This window comes from Telmatherina bonti, assembly GCF_933228915.1.
Source record: "Telmatherina bonti genome assembly, chromosome: 5".
Lineage (NCBI taxonomy): Eukaryota > Metazoa > Chordata > Actinopteri > Atheriniformes > Telmatherinidae > Telmatherina > Telmatherina bonti.
The window spans coordinates 25802489-25828258 of record NC_136623.1 but is presented as its reverse complement, the minus strand read 5'-3'; the positions used below and the strand labels follow the sequence as shown (position 1 = coordinate 25828258).

At 37.6% G+C, this 25770-nt stretch overlaps 1 protein-coding gene across 1 annotated transcript in view; it reads right to left on the bottom strand.

The window, feature by feature from the left end:
* LOC306756077 (transmembrane protein 65-like) overlaps window positions 1–25770 on the bottom strand; it is a 32460-nt gene that overhangs the window by 1515 nt on the left and 5175 nt on the right. The window contains exons 3-7 of the mRNA XM_079240726.1: window positions 13992–14036; window positions 10792–10859; window positions 10036–10090; window positions 4548–4590; window positions 221–326 (exon numbers count right to left, since the gene is read on the bottom strand). Of these exons, the coding sequence (XP_079096852.1) occupies window positions 221–326; window positions 4548–4590; window positions 10036–10090; window positions 10792–10859; window positions 13992–14036 (317 nt within the window). The remainder of the gene's footprint in view (window positions 1–220; window positions 327–4547; window positions 4591–10035; window positions 10091–10791; window positions 10860–13991; window positions 14037–25770) is intronic.

Genomic DNA, 25770 nt, shown 5'->3' with positions numbered 1-25770 from the left:
ATCCATAATCATTCACTCCTAGTTTTTCTCCAAGCATGACTGAGTGATTTTAAAGAGGACATCACATAGAAATCTGTTTTTACTGTCAATGCAGAAAGACCTAAGCAGGTCCGATGCTTACAACGGCATTATGCTGAAACTAAAGAGTATGAAAATGTGACACTGAGTGATTATGCAGCATTTCACTCAGATTAGAAGGGAGACACTGTGTCATACGAACCGTGTGACAGCTGACTCTAGTCTGCCACATATCCGCTTGTTTTGGGCTCAGGTCAGGAATCTGCATCCCCAACCGAGACGCCAAAGCCTCCACATAACCTGCCAGCCTGCCAACAGGGAGAATGGACAGCTGATGGACAATAGCAAAACAAACAAACAAATACTTATTTACAAAATAAAAGTTTAAACATTGTGTAGGAATCTTCCATGTGATCACTCAGATTCAGAAGCAATCCAGCTTTTAATTAGATGCATGAACGATTTTCAGTTTATGCAACTCTATTCAAGCAGATCAGAGACATAGTGAAGAGACAAAGACAAAGTGTGAAAGATAATGTATCTGTATCTTTTTATCCTTTTTGCATTAAGTAAGAACAGCACAAAGGAAAAAAGAGAAAATATTTCATGTAATCAGATAAAATTTTAGTTGTAAACTAAAGCAGTTTTTATGAAAAAAAGCAACACAAAGTGCTTTATAATAAAAAAAACAATGTATAGATACTAAAAAGAAAATGTGAAAAGCCATCACTGTAACAGTAATTTTAAACACAGACCTTGTTACTATCTTTTCACACTCTCACACACACATATCCCCTACCTCATTCTGCATACATACAGCAAACATAAACTGCAATCCCTTGTTACTGTCTCTTAACTGAATGTCAATGCAAAAGTATCGATAAAAGAAAAGCATCTGGTTTAAGACAAAGTCAGATAAACTGTTAATCAGACAACTGTGCCATGCCCACTAAAACCAGTCGCAATTCACAGCTGAAGACTCAAGCTGAATCCATAAGCTACATATAGATACAGTTTGTTACTGCTTCTTCATGTTTGTGGCTGTTGATACAACAGTTTCCTGTTCAAACTTTCTGCATAACATTTATCATCCATCATTCATTAAGCCAACCAATGACTTATATCTAAAAATCGTGATGACACATAGAAAGTAGATTAAAGTTCCACACAGTTTCCATCTGTCGGGATCCCAGCAGGTTGTGCTCTTGTAACAGGGAGGGGTTGAGAGGAAGCCTGCAGTGTATTCATTGCATCATTTTCAGTCATTTTATGTTTCAGATGAATGAAGATGCAAAGGCAGAGAGAATCTTCAAAACAGACATTTTTCTGTGTTCCTAATATCTCAGACCTGCAGCACACACACAGACACAACCTTTTATAATTACTTCCCCATCAATATATACTCAGTAGACGCTTCAAGGGTCACTTCTTTAAAACTATGTAATCTAATAACTAAAATAGCATGTTTACACCGAAGTAGTTTTACAGAGCAGTTTTGACATGTGGCTCATTTTAAATTTCTAATCACTGTGAAGTATTGGGCACATACATAAGATTGATTATAAAAGAAACAGTAAATTTGAAGGGCAAAACCTTGTGGGTACGTGTCCCTACAATTCCCAGTGCATGTCCTAAACCAAGCCATGAAGCACTAAATGCAAACAATTCTCTGTGGTGCTCAGGAAAAAAATAGTGGACTGGATTGAAGGTTATATTTTCAGGGGAACATCAGCTAAAAATAATTGTTGAAATCAGGAGTCCTTCAGAGACAGCATCACTACAGTTCAAGTAATTGTTGGAAAAGTTAAATGTTATTTTTACCATAACTGACTGCAGTAACAAACACAGTAAATGTCATATGAAGTTTATGGAGGGCTGTCGTGTTGTTTTAAGGTGCCAAAGCAAACAAATAGAGAGCAAATCAAGCAGTAGAGGAGTGAGAAAAGAAATTCAACTGAATATTATGACCCAGGTCTGGTTCAGTCTCTGGCACTAATGGATCCTCACTTCACTGCACACACAAATAAGCTGCAGCTGCAGCCGCCAAGTTCAGAGTGGCAGCAGCACATGTGAGAAAAAGATAGGCAAACTTCTGTGTATTTGTGCGAAGGTGTGTGTAGCTGTGTCTGTATATTTGTGAGGCAGCATGACACTCTTTCTTTTTTTTTCTTTTTTTTTTTCCTTTGGTGTTTGTCTCAGTTGAAAAGTCATTATACACCCAAAACTAAACTTTACATCCTTCAGGTTTTAGATGTTCATCTGCTACGTCAGATCTAATCTAAATGAAAAGGATCCAACAGTTGATCAAATTCTGCACGGGGACTCATTCATTTGAATCAGGTGTGTTAGTAGCATGGAGCACTAAACACTAAAACTGAATGAGTTCACATTCATTATTTTATTTATTTATTTTTCTTTGTTGGAGAACAACAGTAATATCATGGACATGGTAAAAGTCTTGACTTCCATCAAGTTTACTAATGTAGGCTCCAAGTATTTAGTCCCATTCAGTCTAACCTGGCTGAGTGGAATAACACAAAACTGAGGGCTTCTTCTGCCCCAGAAAGCCATTAATACACTGGGTCTGTAAAAAAATATAAACAGCAGATGAGGCTCAACTGTCAGAACGACTCATGAGCTAAATTGAGAAATTAAGAGATTTCCAGGAAATAGAACAAAAGCATGTCTAGATATGGATACCAAGATTGCAAATGACAAGCCTTACCAAATCTCACCCAATGTGGCTTTGCACTCACAAACTTTGAAAAGTTTGTCCCACAGTTACAAAGCCATGATTCTCTTTGAGGTTTTCTAACAACTGGAAATTAAAAGAGGTTCATACTGTGCAAATCAGCAGCACTTCAGTCCGGCTCTAGAGCAGGTGAGAACAGCTCTGACTTAATCATGCTGGCTGAAAATGGATATTTTGGCCTTTATTCAGATGAACAGCAATTATGTGTGGAGAGAGGAAATCAAAGCACAGAACACAGCTGGAAAAAATATGGGAGAATTTAGACATTTTTCATTTACCGTTCCCCAGTGAGGGTAGTAAGCAAAAGGCTGACGAGCAAAGTCAGTGAAATATCCTAATAATGGGGAAAAAAAGGCTGCATAAAAGTACCAGCTTGTTCACTGCATGGAGAGAAGTGCAGAGACTAAGATAATAAATTAATGGCGGAAATGATTGTACGATGATCCACAAAAAAAGTTGCAGCTTTATACATATATTTATTTATGATATACGGCTTTTATGTAAAACATGCATGTATATGTTACAAGCTTCTGCAGGGATCCATGATTGTTTGTCTGAAAGTGTTCAATATAGTGTATTATTTTGTTTAGTATGTATTTTATTGTTTTATTTGTATGTATTTTACAGCCATTGCTTAAGTGCTGCTTGCTTTGTATCTGTCCAGGCTCCATCTATAAGCTTTAAACAGCTTCAATGGAAGACCTGTACAGTGTGTGACATATCATCATCAGAAAATAGATATTACCACTGTGTCTTTGAGGGATTAATCATGAAAGCAATAAACATTTAACATTTTAAATACAGATCATTTTAAGCAGCAGTAAAACTTACTGAAAACAGAACATTTTCATTCATCAATGTCTTCTGGAAAATTGCAAATAGTAAAGTGTCACCTGGGGTTTCATTATCTGTCAACCTCTTTGCAAGAACTCTACTGAGCCTCCTTCTCAGTGCTTTACTGACACTTATGCGCTGCTCACTGGCAGCTTAATACAGGTGGAGTTGATACACGCTTCTCAGATAGAAACACACACACACAGGCTGTGGTGCAAAAGAAGCCTTGAAGAACCTCGACAGGAGCTCTTCTGAGACTGAACAGCAGACAGCCTTCACTCTCATTGCCACAAATCCATCAAAATAATTCTCTGTCTGATCCTTTCAACTCCCACCTTAATGAGCTGATCAGAAAAGCTCTATTTTCCTAAGATGAATGAATGCCAGCCAAACTGTCCGCCTGCTGAGAACATCACAACAACATGACCAATGCATCACACTGACAGACCGCAAAGACATTTTCCATATTCTCAGCGTCTTTATTCTTTGCAGGAGTTCTTCAACAATAAAAAAGTTTTATTTCTTTCCAGTTTTGCATTGATTTTTCACTTTGATCATGTACTGATGATGGAGAGTCTGACCCCTGTGCAAAGCCTCGTGATTTCCATGCACTCTCAACAGAGTTTGGGTCTGGACTCTCTGGTGGCCCATCTACACGTGTAAATACTGTCTCAAGCTCCCTATTCACTCCTTATCAATTAGTCTTTGCTTAAATGTGTTTTTAATGCATCTGGAAACACTGTATTATCTCAAAGTCTATATATTGATGGAAACTTTTCATACTGGCAAAGTTTTTCTTTATATTATATTACTGAGTTGATTATAATTTTGGTTATAAATTATCCTGAACAGCTTGAACTGCTGTCCTTCTCTAACCTGTAATGAGACTCTTAACAGAAACTCCATCCCTTTGGATCTTTGTGTGGATGTGTAAAATCCTTACCCCAGTCCTGCCAGATCAGATACCAGGTTGCCAAGAGCAGCAGCTGCAGAAAATGTAAAAAGGTAAATATGATTACAAAATGAATTACAAGGATTTAAAATGGTGACAAGGACTGCAAAAAGTGTCACTACACATGAGAAAGCAGCTAAGTGGTGCACGCTTCAGTCGACCACATAGCTGCAAATTAACTGATTTAGTAGTAATTCAGTATTCATAATAACATTTATTCCATTTGCAGACAATATATATAAAATAATCCTAAAGTTTCAAAACTGTAATGAATGAAATGGGGACGAAAACAACCTGAAACAAAGAAGGAAGTAATCCTAATTAGTGGAATGTGCATAGAAGTGTTCCTACTTAGAGAGACGGGCTTCCCTCCATGATTAGGTAATAAGAGAGGTCAAGAGTGGACCCACTCCAATCCATACTAAAAGGGAGCCAGTTGAGATGGTTCAAACTCCTGATAAGGATGCCTCCTGAGGGCTTCACTGTAGAGGTTTGCCAGATACAACTGACTGGGTTGAGGCCATGCAGATGATCTAAAACTTACTGGGGGCAATAATATTTTCCAGTTGGAATGGGACTGGCAGAAGATCCCCCAAGGGGAGCTGAAAGAAGGTACTTACGGTAGGGAGACCTGCGCTTTTGCTGCAATAAACTACCCTGAAATGTAATTAAGGAGTTTAGAGAATGATAATGAAGATAAAGACCACTTGATCCTCATTTGCAGCCACTTTGGCCTTTTTTGGAGCCAGACGTGACTCTTGGCATGTTCGAATGGGAAAATACAAACTCAACATGTTGGAAAGTCATCCTGTAGATGTCTCACAGCTATGCAGACAAGTGTTACTTAGTTCCCCTGGCTGTTGAGGTATGTGGAATGAGAGGAGCCAAATGCAGGACAGAGAGGGGAGAGGCAGGAGGCAGACAAGATGCAGGAACACAATTTAATCCAATAACTCTTGGAATACAGACTGAACTAAAGACAGGGCAGACACACAACAGTATGATCTGACAAAGGAAACTGAGAACCAAGGAGCAGAAATGAACTGAGGAACAGTTGAAATGAATCAGAAAAAGAAAACCAGGTGAGCTGATGAACAGGAAGCAAAACAGTCTAAAATGCACACTGGAGCCAAACAGGAAAAACTACTAAATAAAACAGTAAACAAAAACAAATCACCACATAAAAAAGTCCAAATAATGACACAAAGCAAAAAAAAATTTTTTATTTCTGAAGTGTTTCATGACAGCTTCCATCTGCAATCTGTTCGAGCACCTTTTACATGCCTGAAGTAAGTTGAGGATAAAGCCCCCTCCTCTACCTCTTTATGTTTTGCTTCCTGACAAGAGAAGAGCCATATCATAAAGTAAATAAATAAATTAAGCCAAAACTACTCTTGATAAACGCAGGTCTTACTAAAATAAAAAATTATGCTGGTTTGGATCTGGACAAGTACTTCAATTAAAAGGTTAATATATTAAATTATTATTTTATGTTGAATATGGGTCAGTACTCTATGATTGATAACCCCATAATACTAAGAGCTCATTAAAGAGGCACATAGACTTGATTCTGGATGAATAATCAGAGCAGAACATTGGAATGACTTATTAAACAGAGCAAAGAGCAAACCTGACTTCCATCATGACCATTTTTTATTTTCTGCAATTAGTGCTGTAGCTTGAAGAACCACCATCTGGAGGATGGGGAGTTTAAAAATCCACTTGTTTTGTTGCTTGTATATTACTGTGGAAGTGTCTCCTCAAAGAGGAAATAAAGCCTGTGCTTTGCTTCTGTGTTTTCTCCGTTTTCCATGACCCTGAGTTCAGAGTATTACTGGAGCTGCCACTGCAGCCGCACAGAAGCCCTCAGGGGGAAGAACATGAGGTAGCAAAGCAATCACTGCTATGGAAAAATTTACCTCTAACTCCAGCATGAGGAGTTGAGATTCTCCGTCTGGTATTTGAGCTACTGACACAATGAGATTACAAAGAGTATGTAATGTACCCAAAGCTCGCTGCACATCTGACAAAATCACCTACATAAATCACATAAATTGCCACAGGATAAACTACAAATAACCGAAGAGTCTCTTATTGTCACGGTGACGAATGCTTACTCCGGGTCTCAGTAGGTGTCTGAAAATTACACAGAAAAAAAGATATACGTGCCTGCTGGAGCAAAAAAAAACAAACAAAAACAATTTAATAAGCTGCTCGCTATCACAGCTCAAAAAAGGAAAAGGAAAGTGAGCAAAAACATTTGACTTTAGCTAAATAAGAGGATTATTTTATTTTATTTTCAGAGGGAGTGTTTACAATGAGCAGCACCCCAATCTGGCAGCAAATCACTGAAAAAAAATATTAAAAGATAATCTCATTAAAATGATTGATGACACTTTAAAGTTATTCTTATGTACATACAAGACAAGGTCTTCAACTTTCTGGTCCTTTTGTTTCTGTGTCCTTACTACCATATGTCATTGTTAGTAGAATTTCTGTCAAAGATTGTTCAAGATTATTGTTATTATAAGTTAGGTGAAATGTGAGGTCCAGCTCATTAGATTTTTAAATGATTTTTGTGTGTTTTGAAGATGCAGAATATCATGTAACTGATAATGTAAGAAAATTCACTGTGCAGAAAATGCTTGCCATGCAAGACCAACTAGATGAAAGTGAGGAAGCAACATTGGCAACAATTCTTAAAGCTTTCTTTTTGATGCAACTTCCCATTTTTCCTAAATATTTTTAGACCTGCATGAAAACCAGACACTAACTGCACGTACTACCAACTGATGAATATTGCTGGACAAATGGCCCATGAAACGATGTGAAGAGACTGAAGTTCTTCATAAAAAGACCATATAAGAGTTTATGTCCTCTGACTGAGAAAATGAACATCCCTGTTTTGTTTCTGGAAGCTCAGAGCAGCAACATGCAGAAGTGCACTTAACACACGACAGTGCACTGGTTGCTGTTACAGAAATTTGCATGTATAAATGTGAAACACGAGTGCCATAACTGAAAGAGGAAATGTGTATTTAACATGAGGTATTACAAGATGGAACTGAGCTCTCCATAGTAAGAAAAGATGTATTAAAGCATCCAATAATATGTAATGAATATAATAACGCTTTAACAGATGGGGGGGGTCATGGGTTTTAATGGCAAGTCTGGACAGAATATGGTGACTTTGTTGTACTCTTTAAAAGAGGTCATCCTCTTTAGGAGTTTCCACGTCATTACCTCTGTATAAATGAAGTGATTAGTGAAATCCGTGAACAGCAATTTATAATGCAGACTCCATCTTTATCAAGATAAGTGAGGCACATTTTTCTATGATGAAGTGATCAGTGATATTCACTACAGATTTGACAGAAGTGTTAAAGTATTCTGGAGAGGGTTAAATACCTGCAACCTTGTGATTTTCAAACCCCAAAATGTCCCTAATATGTTAGGAATGAAGTCTGATGTTGAGGAAATGTGGTATTTGAGCTGGCTGAACATTTTTAATAACCACAAATTTAAAAAAGGGGATCAGCTGCTGTAACTTGTTAAATCTGTGTTAAAAATATGTAACCAGCACGGGATAACAAGCCCTGCTTCAAATGCTGCTGATGCTGAAACTATAAGATATCCTTTGTCACAACATGTGGCTAATGCTTCTGACCTGCAGCGTAAAGGCCTGAACACACCTACTCTGAATATTTCATCTGAATGACTTTTACAGGGATATTTTTATTGGATCAGTGTAAAGTCAATATGAATATTCACATAAGGAACAAAATTCCATCTAGAAATTTCACAAGCTTTATTTCTTCGAGGTGGATTTTTTAATACTCGCATCCAACAGATATATAATCAAGCAATCAGAAAAGGCATGTTGTCTGATAGATCACTGGTTGCGAGCTATTCAGGTGTCACTTTCTCTTTCCATCCAAACTTTGTTTCTTCATGGCAGATCGTCTATTATTTCTTCTCTGCTTCCTAAAGCAAGCACCTAGCTACTAAAGCAGATCTTCCAACTGTCCTACAGACATCTAAAGTCATCCTGAAGCTGTTGTGGTCCAGCTTTAACTACTGAATCAAACAATGACACTCCCCAAGTTGTCCTCTCTTTTCTACAATAGGCTGTACCCAGGGACTCTTTTTGTCTTTTCTTTAACAGCACCAGCACACTGTTGTCGCTGCTTGATGTGAGATCCACCTTTCAAGTTTTAGAATATTCATCATTTATTCACAATTTTGTGTTGCACTTGGTGTGCATAGACAGAAAGTCAATAATTTATCCCTGAATTATTTGCAATTTGGTGTTGTTAATTCACATTGGACCTGGTGTGTAAAGGCCTTAATCCAGGTAAAAATCTCCTCTTTGCCTGAAATGGTTAAATGTTCCACATCTCTATGGGTTTATGGGAAATGGAATACGCATAGAAAGTTTAGGCATCTGCTGTCTCACAGCATAAGCTCCTATTCCTGAAGTGAAAATCAGATCAGCTCTTAGTTAGTATGAGGTTTAAAACATGGACCAAAATCATCATCAGCAGAAGTGCAAGACACCTAGAGGAGAAGAGTACTGTATGTCCACGGTGTTACATAGATCACAACTAAAATATCTGTTGCTTTATAAATCTTTTGTTTTTATCTTTCTTTTTGGACATAAAACAACAACAACAACATAAACAATAAGATGAAGCTGCGCAAAAAAAACCAACACTGGATGGCTTAATATATGTAAATACTGAACGACTGACAAAGTAAACAAATATTCAGCGTTCATTTATAAAAACTTATTATGCATCTGTTAGCATCCTTTAAATATGTAAACAGAGACAGTTTTTCTGATTCTACTTGCTGCATCATTATCTTAACACTCTTCCATACGCACAGCCAGTCAGTGAACAATTGTCTCTACGAGATTAACTGAATAGGAACAAATGATACTATTAAAATGCAAATGTACCTCTCTGAGTGCATATTACTGTTCTATTCAGCTTTTTTTGTGAGCAGCATTGCTATGATTATGAAATGTGCATGAGCTACTCTTCTTCCTCTAATGTAGAGCAGAGGAATAACTTTGACCTTATTGTAAAGTTTTTGCAAGAGCATCATTGTGAGAAACTGTCTTAGTTCTGAACGTGGAGCTGGGAGTCCACTATGACCTGAAATTCCTTCACTAATTATGACATAGACAGGAATTAAGTTTTGTATCCGAGGCTTAACTTACTCTAATTAACTTACACATTTTTCCTCAAACCTAATTGAGTTTACACAGTAATAATTCCTCAAGGCTGTTTTTAATTGAAAATACATACACTGTAAAACAAAGCTGACATATATGGCATATAACAAAAAATTAATACCCCTTAAAAACATCCACCAAATTATTACAAAGCACAACTTTCTACAGAGTGAAGACATGAAACAAATTCAAAGATGGTTTAAAAAGAACAACCGAAGAAAAAAAACAAGATTTTCTTACCTGCCATGGTTGAAATGCCGAGAATAACGCCGATAGACAACTCAATCTGTGTGCCCTGAGAAGAACATAGACACCGATGATAGAAACTGGTTAATAAGAGTGTACAACACACTGCCAGCACATCACAAGCAACATGAAAATATTTCTGTCTTCTATTGCAGTGATTTTCAAAGAAAAGGGTAGACATAATTTAGTTAATTGGGGAAAATTTTGCATCTTTCACATTCTCGCACAAACAAACTCAGCAGTAAACAACAGTTTATGTGCCAGTGTGTTTTGCTCAGTAATGACAATGTCCGCCAGTCTCTACTTTAACCAGTTATAAGGTCTTCACTACATTAATGTTTTTTATTTGATTACTTTTTTGTGCTTTTTTTCTTCAGTTTGCGGTACCAACCTAATTATTTAGCTCTTGTTCAACATACGAGGAAAGCATCCTGGAAACTTCTGGGGACTCACATTCAATCAGTCTGAACAAAGATGGATATAGACCAGCCAGATCTCCAGGTTTACTTTACATAATTGGACTTTGTTAGGATCTCTTTGTACACCTTCACAAGGATTTAAAAGAGACTGAGCACACAAATTACTCATGAATTGTTCAAAGGCAAAAGGATGAGAAACTGCAGTGCAGCTGTTAGAGGAGTTAAAAAAAAAAATCACATAAAAACATGCTTGTATCGAAAGCAGAATGAGGTATAATGAATATATACAGGGTATATTCCTTAAAAACAGACTCCAAAGCTTGACACTTACAGCAACAATCATGATGCAGTTGTCCAGGAATCCAAATCCAACAAAAGGAAGTGCATTGTGTAGCAGAACTGTGAACAAACAAACATAAAGATTAAATTAACTCAAGCAGACGGTAGAGATTTTCTTTGACTCGTTATTGATAACATTCCAAAGAGATAAACACATTTTCAGATTAGTTGAGATAACAATGATTCATTTTCATCTAAAGTAATGCAACATAAAAACATTTGTGTGTGAGCTGAGGAGGTGCTGTCAGAGATGTTACAAGACCATGGCTGTGTTTATGTGCATGTTTTAGCACTGCCTGAGCCACAAGATAAAGAGGAGTCTATCCAATTTCCAACTTTTATAGTACAAGTATAAAACATATAAAGACAAGCTAAAGTAAGATAAAAATGTCTAAAATTCCAGCTACAGAATCCTGACAAAGCAAAGCAAAATAATGAGTATTAGTTAGTCAGTGTAGGTGGGTGATAAAATGCAACACACAATAAGCACCTGTTAGGTGCATCAAAAAGATTTGGTTTTGTTTTTAAATTGAACAGCATCATAAAAAGTGATCTGTTCTGTTCAAAGCAGTAAATTATTTTCTTCATGAGTGTCTGAGAGAAAAGATAAAGACAGACTAATGTAATGAGAGCTGTGAAACTAAAGTTTAAGATGTGATCATTTGCTCAAGAATGGGTCATTATGATCAACTAACTGATTGGCAGAAAGCCTGATGGTTTTAGATGAAGCTGTAATACTGCAGCATGTCTCCTTCAGTACATGTGATCATAAACACAAACTTCTGCCAAAACAAAGGCAATTCGTACCTTATGTGCAAGGAGAACAATGCAACAATGAGAGCGCCTCTGCTGCTGCAGCACAGCCTTGCAGAGTCAAATGTTTCAGATTATTTTTTACAAACACAAAGCAAACAAAATGCATGGAGTCTAGCAGGTTGCAATAGAAGGGTTTTTGCGCTACATAAGCACTATGAATATTCTCACAGCTTTCAGTGGACGTATCACAACAAAACACTGAATTTTAAGTTAAAAGATAGCAGGTTTTTAAAAGAAAGACTTTTCCAGGGTGAGATGTTGTTATTGGACTTTCTGGAAATGAAACAATGAACCTATGAAGCCTGAGAAGGATTTTTCAGTGTTGGTGGGGAATTTCTTCATAAAGTTTAACCTTTAGTTTTTATAACAGACTGTAGCAGTTTGTTGTGGCAGAATTCACAACTCACTTATTTTCTTGATGGATGTGAAGTAATTTTAGTCAGCCAATGACCTTTCTTGTAATGCAGCCATCAGACTGAACTTTTCTCTCTGAGTATAAACGTTTAACTCCTCTGTCTTATGTTTAAGAAAAGGAGCTGTCAGGTGTCTGCTCTTTGTGCTTTTTCGTTAATCTGATATTTTGATCTGACCCGCGAAACTCTTTATTATGGAAAAGAAATTTAGAGCTGTGCAGAATGTTAATCTAAAAGGTGCGGTTGCAGTGTTTTTATAATGAGGTGCAAAAAGTCAATTATTTAAAGTTAAGAGTTTATTATTATTGTGGTTATTAAAAATAATAGTTGTTCTTGCATAACTCTGTAAATATCATTTAAATATATTCTTTTTTTAAAACCCTCTTTTCCATCCCCTGACTTTGACCTCACACCCCTCAAAAGGTTTCACCACAATTTTTGTAATTGGGGTTATATTCTAAGTACTGATTACATTGTTTGTGGAATAAAAAAAAAACAACAAACATTTTTTTAAACTAAAACAACCTCAGAAACTTCCTGAAAGGAAATAATGAAGCAATACTACACTGGGACATGATGCTTTGAAAGAAATCATGATCACAGCTGTGTTTGGCACTTGTTGCTTCAGTGACCACAAGATAAACCGGAGTGTTAGAGTAACTCATCCATCTTTAATTTTTCACATATTTCATGTCTCCATGGCTGGGATTTATATTTGTGACACTAATCATGCAACTATGCATTTAAAGGCTGAAAATAAAAATGTCCTATTCTACAGTCATTTAGCATCTTACTTGAAGATATTTGAGGTACAAAATAAGAGCATAAATATAATCTTTCCCTTTTTTTCCCACCCAGTGTTAATCCACAGGGGACATGTCTGCATATGTGGGACATGCAGTGAAAAACAACATTTTGTGAGATGATGCTTCAGTTCAATACAAAGTTAATACAAGCAGCCATGAGTTAGTTCACAATGTTTATAAATAGTGCTGCAAAGACCGTATGTTCACCTTTAAGATTGTCTCAGCAACACTTCTTTCGAGCGGATTATGCAAATATTGTTGCTATTAGTCACACCAGGTTGACATTCTGCACCTCCAATCAGAAATTAGCTACAAAGCTGGCACTACGCACATTCAGCAAGGTTGTTCTCTTCCTTTATTATTATTTATGTGTAGTTATTGTGCAATATTTTATCATGGGCTACATGTCGTTGCCTGATGTGAATCACTGCCTGATGTGAATCGCCTCTTTGTGGGAGTGAAATTAATTAATGGTCCATGCAGATACCTGTACCATACTGGTTTGTCGAGTGAAGGAGTCCAGCTCTTCTCTCTAGAGGCATTTGTTGTAAATGCCCAACAGTTACTGCTCATCTCAGAAGTGGAATCATACCAGCTGAACCAACAACAGTCTGTGTAATTATCCAGAGTAACATAAGTTTGGATGTGTGAAAATGTAGCCTTATTTAACTTTCAAGCAGGCCGAAGTGTAAATGGCCAGCATGTTGATCTCCTGAAGTACTGGATAATAGAAAATATTTCAATGCAATAAATATTATACTTCAATTAAAATGGCTTTTAAATGATCATTGTTCTGATATGATGACTGATCAATAAACAAACTTTTGACCCCCACACATTCAATCCTCGTACTGGAGATTCAAATAAGGAGTTTGATGCATAGCTTCTTCTACATTATAAATTCAGTAACATTCAAAATGGACTTCTTATGTTCAACTCATGTTATCCTTTCTTGTGTGAGAATGTACAGACACTGTGTCAGTAATATCCTCCTCATTCATCAACACATGTTGTCATTAATCTTCCTGGTTGAATGACGCTTTTATGAAAGACATGATTTTATCATCCAAGATGATAAAGAGTTTTTCATTCTGCTTTAACAGGGAGAAACATGTTATGTAACATCTATTAGGAGGAAATAAAAATAGACTTCTTACCATATCTTAACTGGGCTGCAGTAGGGGGGGAAATTTCCAGCTGCCCTAAAAAAGAAGAAAGAAATAAAATGGGTTTGGTTTGCTTTTAAGTGGAGGGTAAAAGGAAGCATTAAAGCACATCAATCAGAACTGCTTGGACACAAAGAGAAGAAGAAAAACGTCAGAAAAAAGGAAAATGCCACCATCATAGTAAAGGGATGAAAAGGAGTCTGAGTAAGGCGTGAGAAAGAGGAGAAAACTGCTTCTCCCTCATTACCGCTTCCCCCGAGTGAGACAAAATGAGGACAAAAGCCACTTTAAAGAATGATAATTTTGCTGCCAATCGGGCCTCAGAGGGGGGGACAGTGATTATATGCGTGAGCGAATGACAAACAGGAACAGAGACAAGGGAAGGGAAGGGATAGAAAGCAGGACATTTATAACAAACAATTATATTTTTTATTCATTACATTCAAATAAAAATGTTTTAAGTATATTTATATTTATTTAGAGTAAAATGTTAACTCATTCATGCATAATTTCTTTTTTTTTTTTTACAAAAAGTTGAAATTTGTTTTTCATATAGAATATTTTATTTCCAGTCATGCAGATATGCCTTTTTTATTTGTTTCTGTATGTTTTACTTTTAACCATTTAATTTATTTTAATCTGTTCAACAAAGAAATAAAAAACAACGGCCCTGTTTCCATCATATATTACCCTAGAACGATAAAGCTATCATTTCCTTCTCCTGTCACAATGTATATATTATTATAATATACTCATTCCACACGGAGTGGCAGTGAATTGGATTGCCTAGTGATATCCACTGATGTGGCTAATTCAAGCATACCATCCTCAGTCATGAATGCACTAGAAAACCAGTATTAAATATATGTCACTGAGCCGCGAAGAACCACAAGGACCTGTTGCTGTAAAACAAGAAATAACTACATTTCCTTTAAGGTTGAGGACATGCGACAGGATCATTTCCTTCGCAAGTTGTGTGAAATTAGATTGACTGCCATGAGGTCAGTGGAAATGCAAGCCCACCTAATGAAGTCTGTTCCATCACTTCCAGGCTACACTGCAGCTTAAAGCCAGCCTGGAAGGGATGTCATTTAATGATGGTGAAAGCTGCGGGACTCCCATCAGAGTCAGCTCCTGCTACAACCAGGAGACAGACATCCGTGCAATCCCCACAAGGTCTCTACTGGCCACAATACAAGTTAGAGGGAGAAGAAAATTTGTAGTTCCAGTCATTGGCTGTAGGAAATGGCCAGCCACAGATGGGCTACCAACAACAGGAAAAACACAAAAACTATCTTAATAAACTGTGTGGTAGGTGTGTTACCAGAACAGCATCAGATTTGGTGACATCAAACCTTCATGTGATCCTACATCATCAGCCTTACTTCCTCCATCCAAACAGCTTCCCCCCTTATTTTTCACCCCGTCCTTTCCTGAATCCGTATCAGATTACTGTCCACGTACAATCTCCAGCTCAACTGTCCATCTCACGTTTCTCATGCAGTGGTAGTCAAATGTTCATCTGTATGTCAGGGGCTTAACTGAGACGGTAAAACGCTGCAGCATGTTCATCTATACTCATACACACCTGTCATGGCATCCTGCTCCTGCAACTTGTGCATAGCAAAATAATAAATATCCAGCTTACCAACAAAATCTTAACAGGCTCAAAAGGATAATTATCCCTTAACAGGAAACAAATTGGAAGTGATGAAGACTCTACCCACAAAGGGAGGATGTTCGGTGCATGGAAGCATTCCCAACAATTTGTCACTCCTGCAAGGCTTGGTGAACAATTTGATTGAATTTTTGATAACATACCTGTGGTTATCAGTGAGATGTAAGAACAGCTGCTCTATCAACAACAACATATGTGTGACAGAAACCCCTCTGTTGCTATTTCTTTTTTTTTCCCTTTTTGCTGTCTTGACACCAACACTTTAAGATAACACAACTCCTCTATCATCAACTATAATGGCTGATGTTTTACAGAAGCTCATTAAGAAAAAAACATTTTCAATATTTGTTTTTACAAAACTAATGGAAACACAAATTTATCAACCAGTTTCTGATATTCCCGCCAACATTTGAAAATGATGAAATGAAAAATTTTTAAAAAGCCATGTGTTAACTGTCAAAAAGACTGAGTAAAAAAGGAGAAAAAAAAGAGAGGAACCCTTCAAGATTTTTCTTCTCCAATCTGCTGGCTTTCATTCAGAACAGATAAGATATAAGGCACAACATCTGTGTTGATCCCAGAACTCCTCTGGTCATCAGAGTATCGACTGAAGCTGATGTCTCCTGAGACTTCGATTTTTACAGACAGGAGTGGAGAACATATTTAATGGGCTGTGATGAGACACTGACCAGTAGCATGATTAAGTACCAAAGCAGTCAAGTTTAATTCTTCTCATCCCTCTGTGCTTCCACTGTGGGACCATCAGTGCCTGCTGCAGACCGTGTCACCACTTTGTGCACAGATTTTAACAGCTTTTTGCGTGATTAGCAGCAAAGCTGTGAAGCCCTTACTGAAAGCATGAAGCTGATAATCCCTCAGATAAATATCTCTCTTCATAAAACTAACATGCAACACAATGTATCAGAGCAACAAGGTGAACGAAAATAAACTACCATTAAAAATGACTTAGTAACTGTGACAGCTGCAGTCTGATCTAATATTTGACGTATTCATCTGATCATTAACATGCTTCATCAGTGTGCTAAAAGAATAATTCAAGTGGTCAAAATGAAACTGCATCTGCACATCTAGCTGTAAATATATTCAGTTTTAAAAGTTCTCATCTTACAGAAAATAAAAAGGATCTTTATATGGAAACATTTCTGTCATTAGTTGAATTTTACCTGTTATTCTTTCCCCAGTTGTCTTGTTGTTACAGCTCGCATCAAGCAGCAACTAAGAGCAACATTTTTGTTGTTGTTGAAAAAGAAAATCCCAAACAAAACAGAGACAAAGCCATACTTTGTTATCTGTGTTTCACCATGGCGATTTATTTGCTCCAGATAAAGCATGAAGAGACTTTTGGAAACAGAAGACATGCCTGAAAAAAACAACCCCCCCCCCCCAAAAAAGAGTCAAACCAAAACACTGATGGATAAAAATCTGTCATCTTATTCTGAGTTTTTCTTGCCTCAAAAAAAAAAAAAAACACACATAAAGGCGGTAAGATTTCCTGCCAATTCAGGCATTTGTATCGCAGAGGCAGAAATCAGAAGAGCTGTAAGGGCGGTTTTCATTATATTACTGTACACAGCAGAACAACTCAGAGTTTGTGTGTGTGTGACTTGCAGTGTAAGTGTGTGAATTTTGGCTTGATAAATGTAAATTGAAGAAATAACCTTGTTTTCATTCAGGAGTTTAATACTATTCTAATTTTAAGGATTCTTTTGATCTATGAAGTTTCTAAACAGGAATATAATTAATCAGAGTAAATTGATGTATAGATGCACGTTCAGAGTTACGTGTGCATGTGTAAAACGTTTAGCAGAAGCAGGAGCAATAGTTAATCTCAAAACCTTTCAACAACTGCTCAGCACCTTGTCATTTCCCTAGGAGACAAAAAATGAGAAAATTACACAGCAGCACACAGATTTAGGTCAAATGGAAAGACAGTCATAAGTAAAAACTAAATGGGAATAAATGTGTGTGTAAGAACCAATCAGCAAAGCTGTATTTGAGTAGTTAGGCGATAATAGCTTTTTATACAAATCTAACAAATCAGCCAATATCTGAAAATTTGATAACTTTTTTTTTTGTATGTCCTGTGAAGTACCAACTATATCCTCTGATTGCTTATTATCAAATACGAAAATTCAATTAAAGAGAGACTGATTTTAGTAGACCACCGACTTTGATCGACTCTTCACACATACCAGAGGACTTGTCAGAAGAGGCTATAGTGCACTATGAATTATTCCTTTTCTGCTGACAGACATGTATTGTCAAGGTATTGAAATTTGAGTTAATGTCAAATTAACCAGCCATACATTTCTATGACAAAAAAAAAAAAAAAAGAAAACATCAGAGCATTTCTTCTCACACAAAGACCAAACACAATAGTTTAACATTCAGCAATTCAGTGATGAGTGTGTAACTAAAGCAGTCTGCCAGTCCAGGTAGCTGTGGGGCACAGAAACATACAAACGCAGACACAAATACCTGAGGATCCTCCAGACAAGTGGTAAACCGAGATAGGAGGGGAGTCAGAAGTAGTTTTGTTTACAGCTGTGACAGTTGGGCAGGTATTGTTTTCACAACAGAGTAAATCTGTGTGTGTGTGTCATCAAGTATAGCCTGATACAATCATCTGCCAAAGCATGTGAAGACTCTTTTGAAGTAGTTCTTGCAAGTCAGTGTTTCTACAACCATAAACTGTCACTACGACACAGATATATGCAGAAAGGCCATCGCTGCTGATCTCACACGGATACAAGAGCAGCAGCTCACACCAGTGCTGTTGTTACCACATCTAAACCCTGCTATAGTCCTCTTGTTCACTGAAACAGTTCTCAGGCTACACACTGAGGAAAGGCACATTTTGCCTTACACACCAATGGTAAAGGCAGAAATGCAGGCACAAAAAAAGAAACCCAAAATTTTTTATTTACTTAATCCAATGACAATCTCTTTTAGGTGCTGAATTGACCATTAAAGCTGGGGTAGGTAATGTTGGGGAGCTAGGAAGATTTGAAAGTAGCACCGTGTGTTGGCTCCTCCCCCTCTGGTTTTGCTCATTGCATAATCCAAGGCTTTTTTAAATTTTTTTTATTCGCAGCTTTTTCCACCAACGACTTTTTCTCTCTCGGCTGCTTAGCAGGAGGAGGCAAATAAACCGAGCCGGGTCGGGGAAATCCTGCCTGCGTTTTCTCAGCCATGTTTGCCTTATGAGTTTCTTCCTCACTACTTTGTATTTTCACTCCTATCCCGCTATATATTTGCAGGCTGTGACGATCAGGCATGAGCTGCAGGAGGGGAGCCGGGAGAAGAAGTTTATGAAATATAAAAAATGAACAACTCCATTTCAGTCCGAACGTTTGGATTGGTCAGAGTTTTTACAGATTTACAGTAAACTGTGGGGTCTAAATGTATTTCTTATTGTTCATAATTACAAAATGTACAGACTACTATCAGGACGAGGAACCACTTCACCCAGAGCATCAAATCACAACAGTACTGGTATAAAACTATGAACACTAACAGACTTTCTTCCAGTAAGTTAGTTCTACAGTCCTGATATGTTCATTGGTTAACAAAAAAAAAATGGTTTTGTGATAGTGGCTCAGACCTCTTCCTGTATATTTTCACTTAAAACCAGCAGGCGGGAAACTGGCAAGAGCAACTTTTTGTTAACTTCTTTATTGCAGGACTTTCTGTACTGACTGACTAAATTTGTTATAAATAATCAATTTACAGTTTTTTCCTTTTCTTTTTCCAACAGAGGGTTGGGGGTCTATAAATATATACTGATAAATACTGTCCAATTCAATCCAATGAGCTCTAGCTATTTAGGTTCATTATATAAATATGACTGCAGTGATGTTTCTTAGCCTGCATTCTGTAACAGTTTTGTTTTTCCAACTTTAAACTCCGCATTTATGTCTATGTTCTTTAAAAATTTTGAAAAAGTTGTAATAATCAAGAAATACTAATACTGTGATTATTTAAAAAGTTTTTTCAATGACATATTCAGGTACATCAAACCTTTATAAAACAGAGACAAAAATGGTGAAAACCAAGTTTTTAACCAGATGACTCGAAGCAGAAATAAAGCTCACAGCAGTGGCACAGCTTTAATAAGATAGCTCTACTCCATGGCTAAAGTAAACTTTAGCATCATTCAGCTCATTGTTTCAGCTTCAGCCACCAGAAACACAAAGTCAGTAATTATCTTGTAAATACTGCAGAATTTAGTAGCTTCAGAAAGTGATATTTTACTAGTCTGCCATCAAACGCTGATGTTCAAAATTGGTTAGTAATTGAGCTGTAGCCCTGCGATGGACTGGTGAGCTGTCCAGGGTGTACCCTGCCTTGCCCCAAGACTGCTGGGATAGGCTCCAGTTTCCCGGCGACCCTGAATTGCACTAAGTGGTTTGGAAAATGAATGTAAACCAAAAAAGCAAAAAAGTACTGAAGTCAGTTTCCTTTAAGGTGCGTAATGTTGCACCAAGTCAATGTATATCCAGAATGAACACAAAGCACTCTGGACATGTCTGGAGGGTAACGGTATCTCTGCTATAAGTGCTGACTTGAATGTTGTGGGGCTGCCGTGAAGTCAGCAGCCTTGGGGAGAAGGAAGTAAGGTCACCTGCAGATGCCTTTAAAACAAGGACAGGGCGGTACAGTAGTTTGGTGCAGCACTTCTTGCATGAGGACAAAGGAAGTGACAACAAAAGAGAGAAACGCCAATAGCAAATGGTAAAGATATTTTAAAAAATGCATAACTGTCTTGATAAGACAAGAATTTGTCTTAAGAAAACATGAAATGCAATGAAAAAAAGGAAAGAAATTACCTTAAGATTAAGTGTGCAAGCTCAGGTAAACAAAATACCAACAAACATCAAGCACATCCCGGTGTGCATATTAATAATCCCTGGTCTTCAGCAGCGGCTGGGTGATGCGTTGCATGCCTCCTGCCATCTGCCTTCATATCATAAAGAAGAAGGGCCATATGAAATGTTCTTTTCTCTGCTTGGCTTTCTAATAAAGTACAATATTTTAACTGGTGCCAGAAAGCAAGCTGAAAGTCAGTTTTATATGAGACTGCTTTAAAAGGTTTAACCTTTATTTAACCAGGTGAGTCCCATTGAGACTGACATGTCTTTTCAACATATGCAATGTAAAGCAAAGCTTGTTATTAGTTGTCAGTCAAACTGCAGAGCACAAATGGTACAACAATATGTCCACCCATTTTTTTTTTTTTTTTTTTTAATTATAGGTAACATTAGATTAAACTATCTTTTTTGTTATATCTTCTGGAGTTCTGGTTTGTTTTGTAGGTGAGTCACTAATGCAGCTACAGCCATGTTAGGACCACAAGCAGTTCCTCAGTCGTGGGAGAAAACGGCTGCAAATTGTTTGTGTGTAATCACTCAAATTACCTGACAGGACCTAATCATTTTCCAGCATCAAAAACAGATGGTAGTTTTTGGATCACAAGCCAACATGTTTACAAACAGCTGCAGTTTGTAAAATTTCCCACAAGGCTCCACTTTTTCTTTCACTTGTATGTCAAGACTGATTTGTTGGTGAGTCAAACCATTATTGGCAGCAAAGTGCACTCAGTAAATAATCACAGTATGGTATTACAGTAGCTGTGGGATGAGTGGTGATTTTTATAGCTAATTTACCATAAACTGTCAGACTGAACATCTGAAAGGAATTTAACAGAACTGACTGCCTGGCATGTGCGTTACCAAAGTAATTTAGCAAGAATGGCAGCCATTTTTCTGAGAGTCAGATATCAGCTGGACGCCATTGTGTTGGTAATGATGTGCAAGTGTGGAGTGCTGCTGATGCTTCTACTCTTTTTCACATTAAGAGCTATGTGTTGATCGTGTGTGGGTCACGGTTAGGTATTCATCAACTTATACGGCCTTTCTGCAGGAGCCTGTCTGAGTGTGTTAGCATGACAATAACACTGTGTGAGCCAAGGCCATTTAAAACATGAAAAGGTTATTTTAGGAGAGAAAGCTTTAATATGAATAGAGGTGAAAGCCCATGGCTTATCCATTCACTCTGAAAGGTGAAAGAAAATACCACATTGGACCAGAACAGCAACATGTCAGGCACTGAAAACCGATAAACAGACCCTCTGTGGGAAGACACACAGCTTGAGAAATGAGGATGAGTGTTTTGATGCATGATTCTTTATACCTATTGAATCTTCAAGAAATAAAGAAGAACAAAGAAGAAATGGAGAAAATCTTAATTTGTTTGTTGATGCCATCATGTTTTGGTACAGCAGTCTGCGGGGGTGACTGAGGCGATGAACAAATAAAATTTGAAATAAAAACCCAGAAATATCCAGACATCTTGATTCCTCATTTGCATTTCCAGTTAAGTCTCCCTTTACTGAAAATTGCCTGAAAATTGTTTTTTCTTTCACCAGCAGCCCTGAGGAAAAGTCGTGTTTACAATAGATGCCACTCTGTAGCTGGACACAATGACAGAGGTCCAGATGGAATAAAAGGATGTAATTTCTTTCACATTTGCTTCCCTGCACCGCTTCAGAGAGGTGTGAGAGATTTTGTTCTGTTATTTCCAACAACGTGTACAGAACACCAAGAGTTACAAACTGAACTGACAACTCATGTAGACACATTTTCAGTTTGAGAATATATTAAGTTTTAACAGGTTGTTTTGCAACTTAGTTTGAGATGTTCTGTTACATTTTAACATCAACATATATTGCATGTATGCAACTCAATCCCGTTGCTGCATCTATCATGGCCAATTTCAAATGTTCCCACTTTGACATTAATATATATCCAGATTAATATGAGGAATAAATTATCATTATCTCATTATTATTGTACCATTAGGAGTAGGAAGAGCTACCTTTTATTTCAGCAAAGTACATTATTTAGCATTTGAATATCCCAGTCTTAGTATTATCTATCTATTGTTAATGTTTATGCGTATAAGATGTAGACAACATTGGATTGATAAATACCTACATGTTCATCACTGTTTGATTTAAGGCTGCAGTGATGACTAAAGCCTGCTCCTCTTGTCCCAGTCCTCAGTTTCTTTTGTTTTTTCTTACAGTTTTGATGCTCTATGCTAACACTGAAATAATCAGGTATAATCAGCATATTGTGGTCTCTAGCTTTATGAGTAGGTGTCACTAAATCCTACACACAACTTCTGCGATTTAAATACAAAATAAACCACATTTATTAAGATAGCACCTGAAGTGTATCATGAAGTGCTTTAAAGGCGTCCTATTATGGTATTTTGAGTTTTCTGAGCTTTCTACAGTGTTGAATCCTCATCAGACATGTGAACGGCACCGTTTTTTATCACCTAAATGCATGTTTGAGCTTGAGTTCCAGCACGCTCTCCGTTCGGTTTCCATGGCGATGAAAAACGTGTAGTTTTAGAGAGTTTTTTCTACTTGGAAATCCTTGTGATGTCCCGGGGGATAAGGTTCGGTGATTGGTTACCTTCTACTGGTTAACAAGGGCATGTACAAATACATCAGGCGGGTGGAAAACGTCGGATAAAGTTATTTCCAACGATGGCTGGTGAGTTTACCAAAGAGAGACATCCTGCTGCATTCGTTGCTGTGGGTTGCTGTTTTCTACTTTGTTTTCAGGGTCTGATTCAGGTTCCAACATGTAGGGCTGTATGCTATGTGTTGATATTGTATTTTGTTTTTTTTTATTGAGTTCATATTAGCCTAATCCTTCTGTTTATGAGATGTTACAATGACGGTGAAAGCAGGTGCGGTGCACGCTCCCGATGTAGCGCGGTGGCGGGAGGCGGGGCTTAATGCGGAAGAGTCTCAATCCACTTGTTTTGCCCACAGGCTGATCTGACAGCCTACGGAGAGGGTCGGTCTGAAGTAAATAAAGCGATTTGTGACAATAACTCGATCAATCCCAGCCCTTCTGGTCTCAGAAATAAAAATAAATTAGCCTGAAATGCACATAATAGTTCCACTTTAAAGAAACAAAGAGTTCTGTACTTCTAACTTGTTTTGATTGCATACTGACATTCCTGGAGCATCCCAAGGCTGCTAAATTGCACTTAACACCTCCCTCTATTTTTTGCACCCAGTGAAAGCTGCATTTTGCTTTACAGCACCTCAAAACAAACCAGAAGCTATACTACCAGCTAATTGGCTGTTTGGAACATTAGCCGAGGCTGATTAAGAAAAGTAAATGAAAAAAAGTAAAAAGGGCAGTACTGGTAAAAGAAAGGTAAAAGAAAGAGAGAAAGGGAGAGGGGAAGAGATAAAACAATTCAACATCAGACTGGTTTTACTGGGTGGAAAAAGCTTAGAGAAGAGACTGGTTGCAAGATGGATGCTGAATAAACCTTTGTTAGGGGTTGCCGACGTGTGAAAATCTGCCAGAGGACAGTAGTGTGGATTAAAAGAAAAACTGAAAAAAAAGATTGAAGAAAAAAAACATGATGAAAAAACTGTACAGGAATATTACCAGGTAATTAACATGTTTATGATGATTTTATGCTGCAACCAGTAGCTTTTCGGTACAGAGTTTGAATGTTTTTCCTGTGTGGGTTTTCTCTTGGTACTCTGGCTTCCTCCTGTCCAAAGACATGCATGTTAGTTTAATTGGTTACTCTAAATTCTCCCCAAACATGAGTGCGAGCATGAATGGCTGTTTGTTTCTCTGCGTTGGCCCGTGATGGACTGGCGACCTGTCCAGGGTGTACCCCGCCTCTTGCCTGCTACTGGACAGGTTCCAGTCCTCCCATGGCACTAAGTGGTATAGATTATAAATGAATGAATAATATGTTCATGTCATTTGGAATGTCCAGTCTTGTGAGTGTTTCATTTACAAAATTCCCTTTTCTTTGTGTGTCGTGTACAATGTCCACCCTGAATGCCTGTGTGTCTCATGTCTCATCATGTCATGTGTTCAGCTAGATATATAACTATATATTAAAGTGGCGCATTTAAAGAGTGCAGGGTTATACAGTATTTGTGATAACTGCCAAACAATACAGCAGTGCACCACCATAGCTAGACCAGATAGATCAGAAATCTAATTATGTCCTGACTCGCACTTAGAGATATTTTTTCTGAGATCATTAAAAAAAATAGAGCATTTAAGCATTACGCTGACAAATGTAATTTGTAGCTTTCATTTCTCTGAGGACTTCCTCAATGTTAATAAATGAGCCGTGAAAGAATCATCATCTAAAAGTAAAAAGAGAAAAAAGTAAAGCGATTTATCAATTCTAAAATTTGTGTAAAAAATAAGCTCAGACATTATTTGCCATTTCTGTCCTCTTTCAAAGTGAAAAATAATAAAATTGAAAAACAATCTTCTCTCACCAGATGCCAGAGTCGCCTTGCATCAGCTTGTTGAACTCCCCAATTAACTTGACTTATCTTCTATTTCTCCTTTTTTACTTTCCACCTTCAAATATCTCTGACTTCATCCACTCTGTGTCAGCATCCCTCCATCATACCTGACTTCTTGTCTAGTTGACGTCTTCAAACTTCATCTTATTCTCCTCATATTGCTGACACTGAGGTAATCAGAAATGCAATAGTCTGAAACAGACTAACTGTACATGTAATATGTTTATGTACTTATTATTTTAGGGCAGGCATTTTGTATGTAACCTAAATTTAAAAGCAGTATCCAGAGTAGAGAAAAATGCACTTAGTATACAGTCCTCCACTACCAGGAGTCTACAGCGCACTCCATTAACCTGATGCCAAGGACTGAGACATGTCAGCAAGCTTCAGTCGCTGGCAGACATTCAGCAACCCTACCATTCAGCTCCTTTGTGCACAAATGCAGGAAAATAAGGATTTGGCTTCTGGTGCCTGTAGCCTGGGGGTGGAAGGATGATGGATGCCGATAAGTCTGTCAAAAAACATCAATCTCTATGCCAACAAACCCATCACTGAAAGACACCACAAGTCCAGCAATTACTGATTCAGCATGTCTGCAGCCTGCATATGGAACAGGTAAGATAATCCCACAGGGTTTTTATGGCATGAAGGTGAAGATGTCAGCAAGTTCCCGCCAAGCAGGATTCACAGGTGAG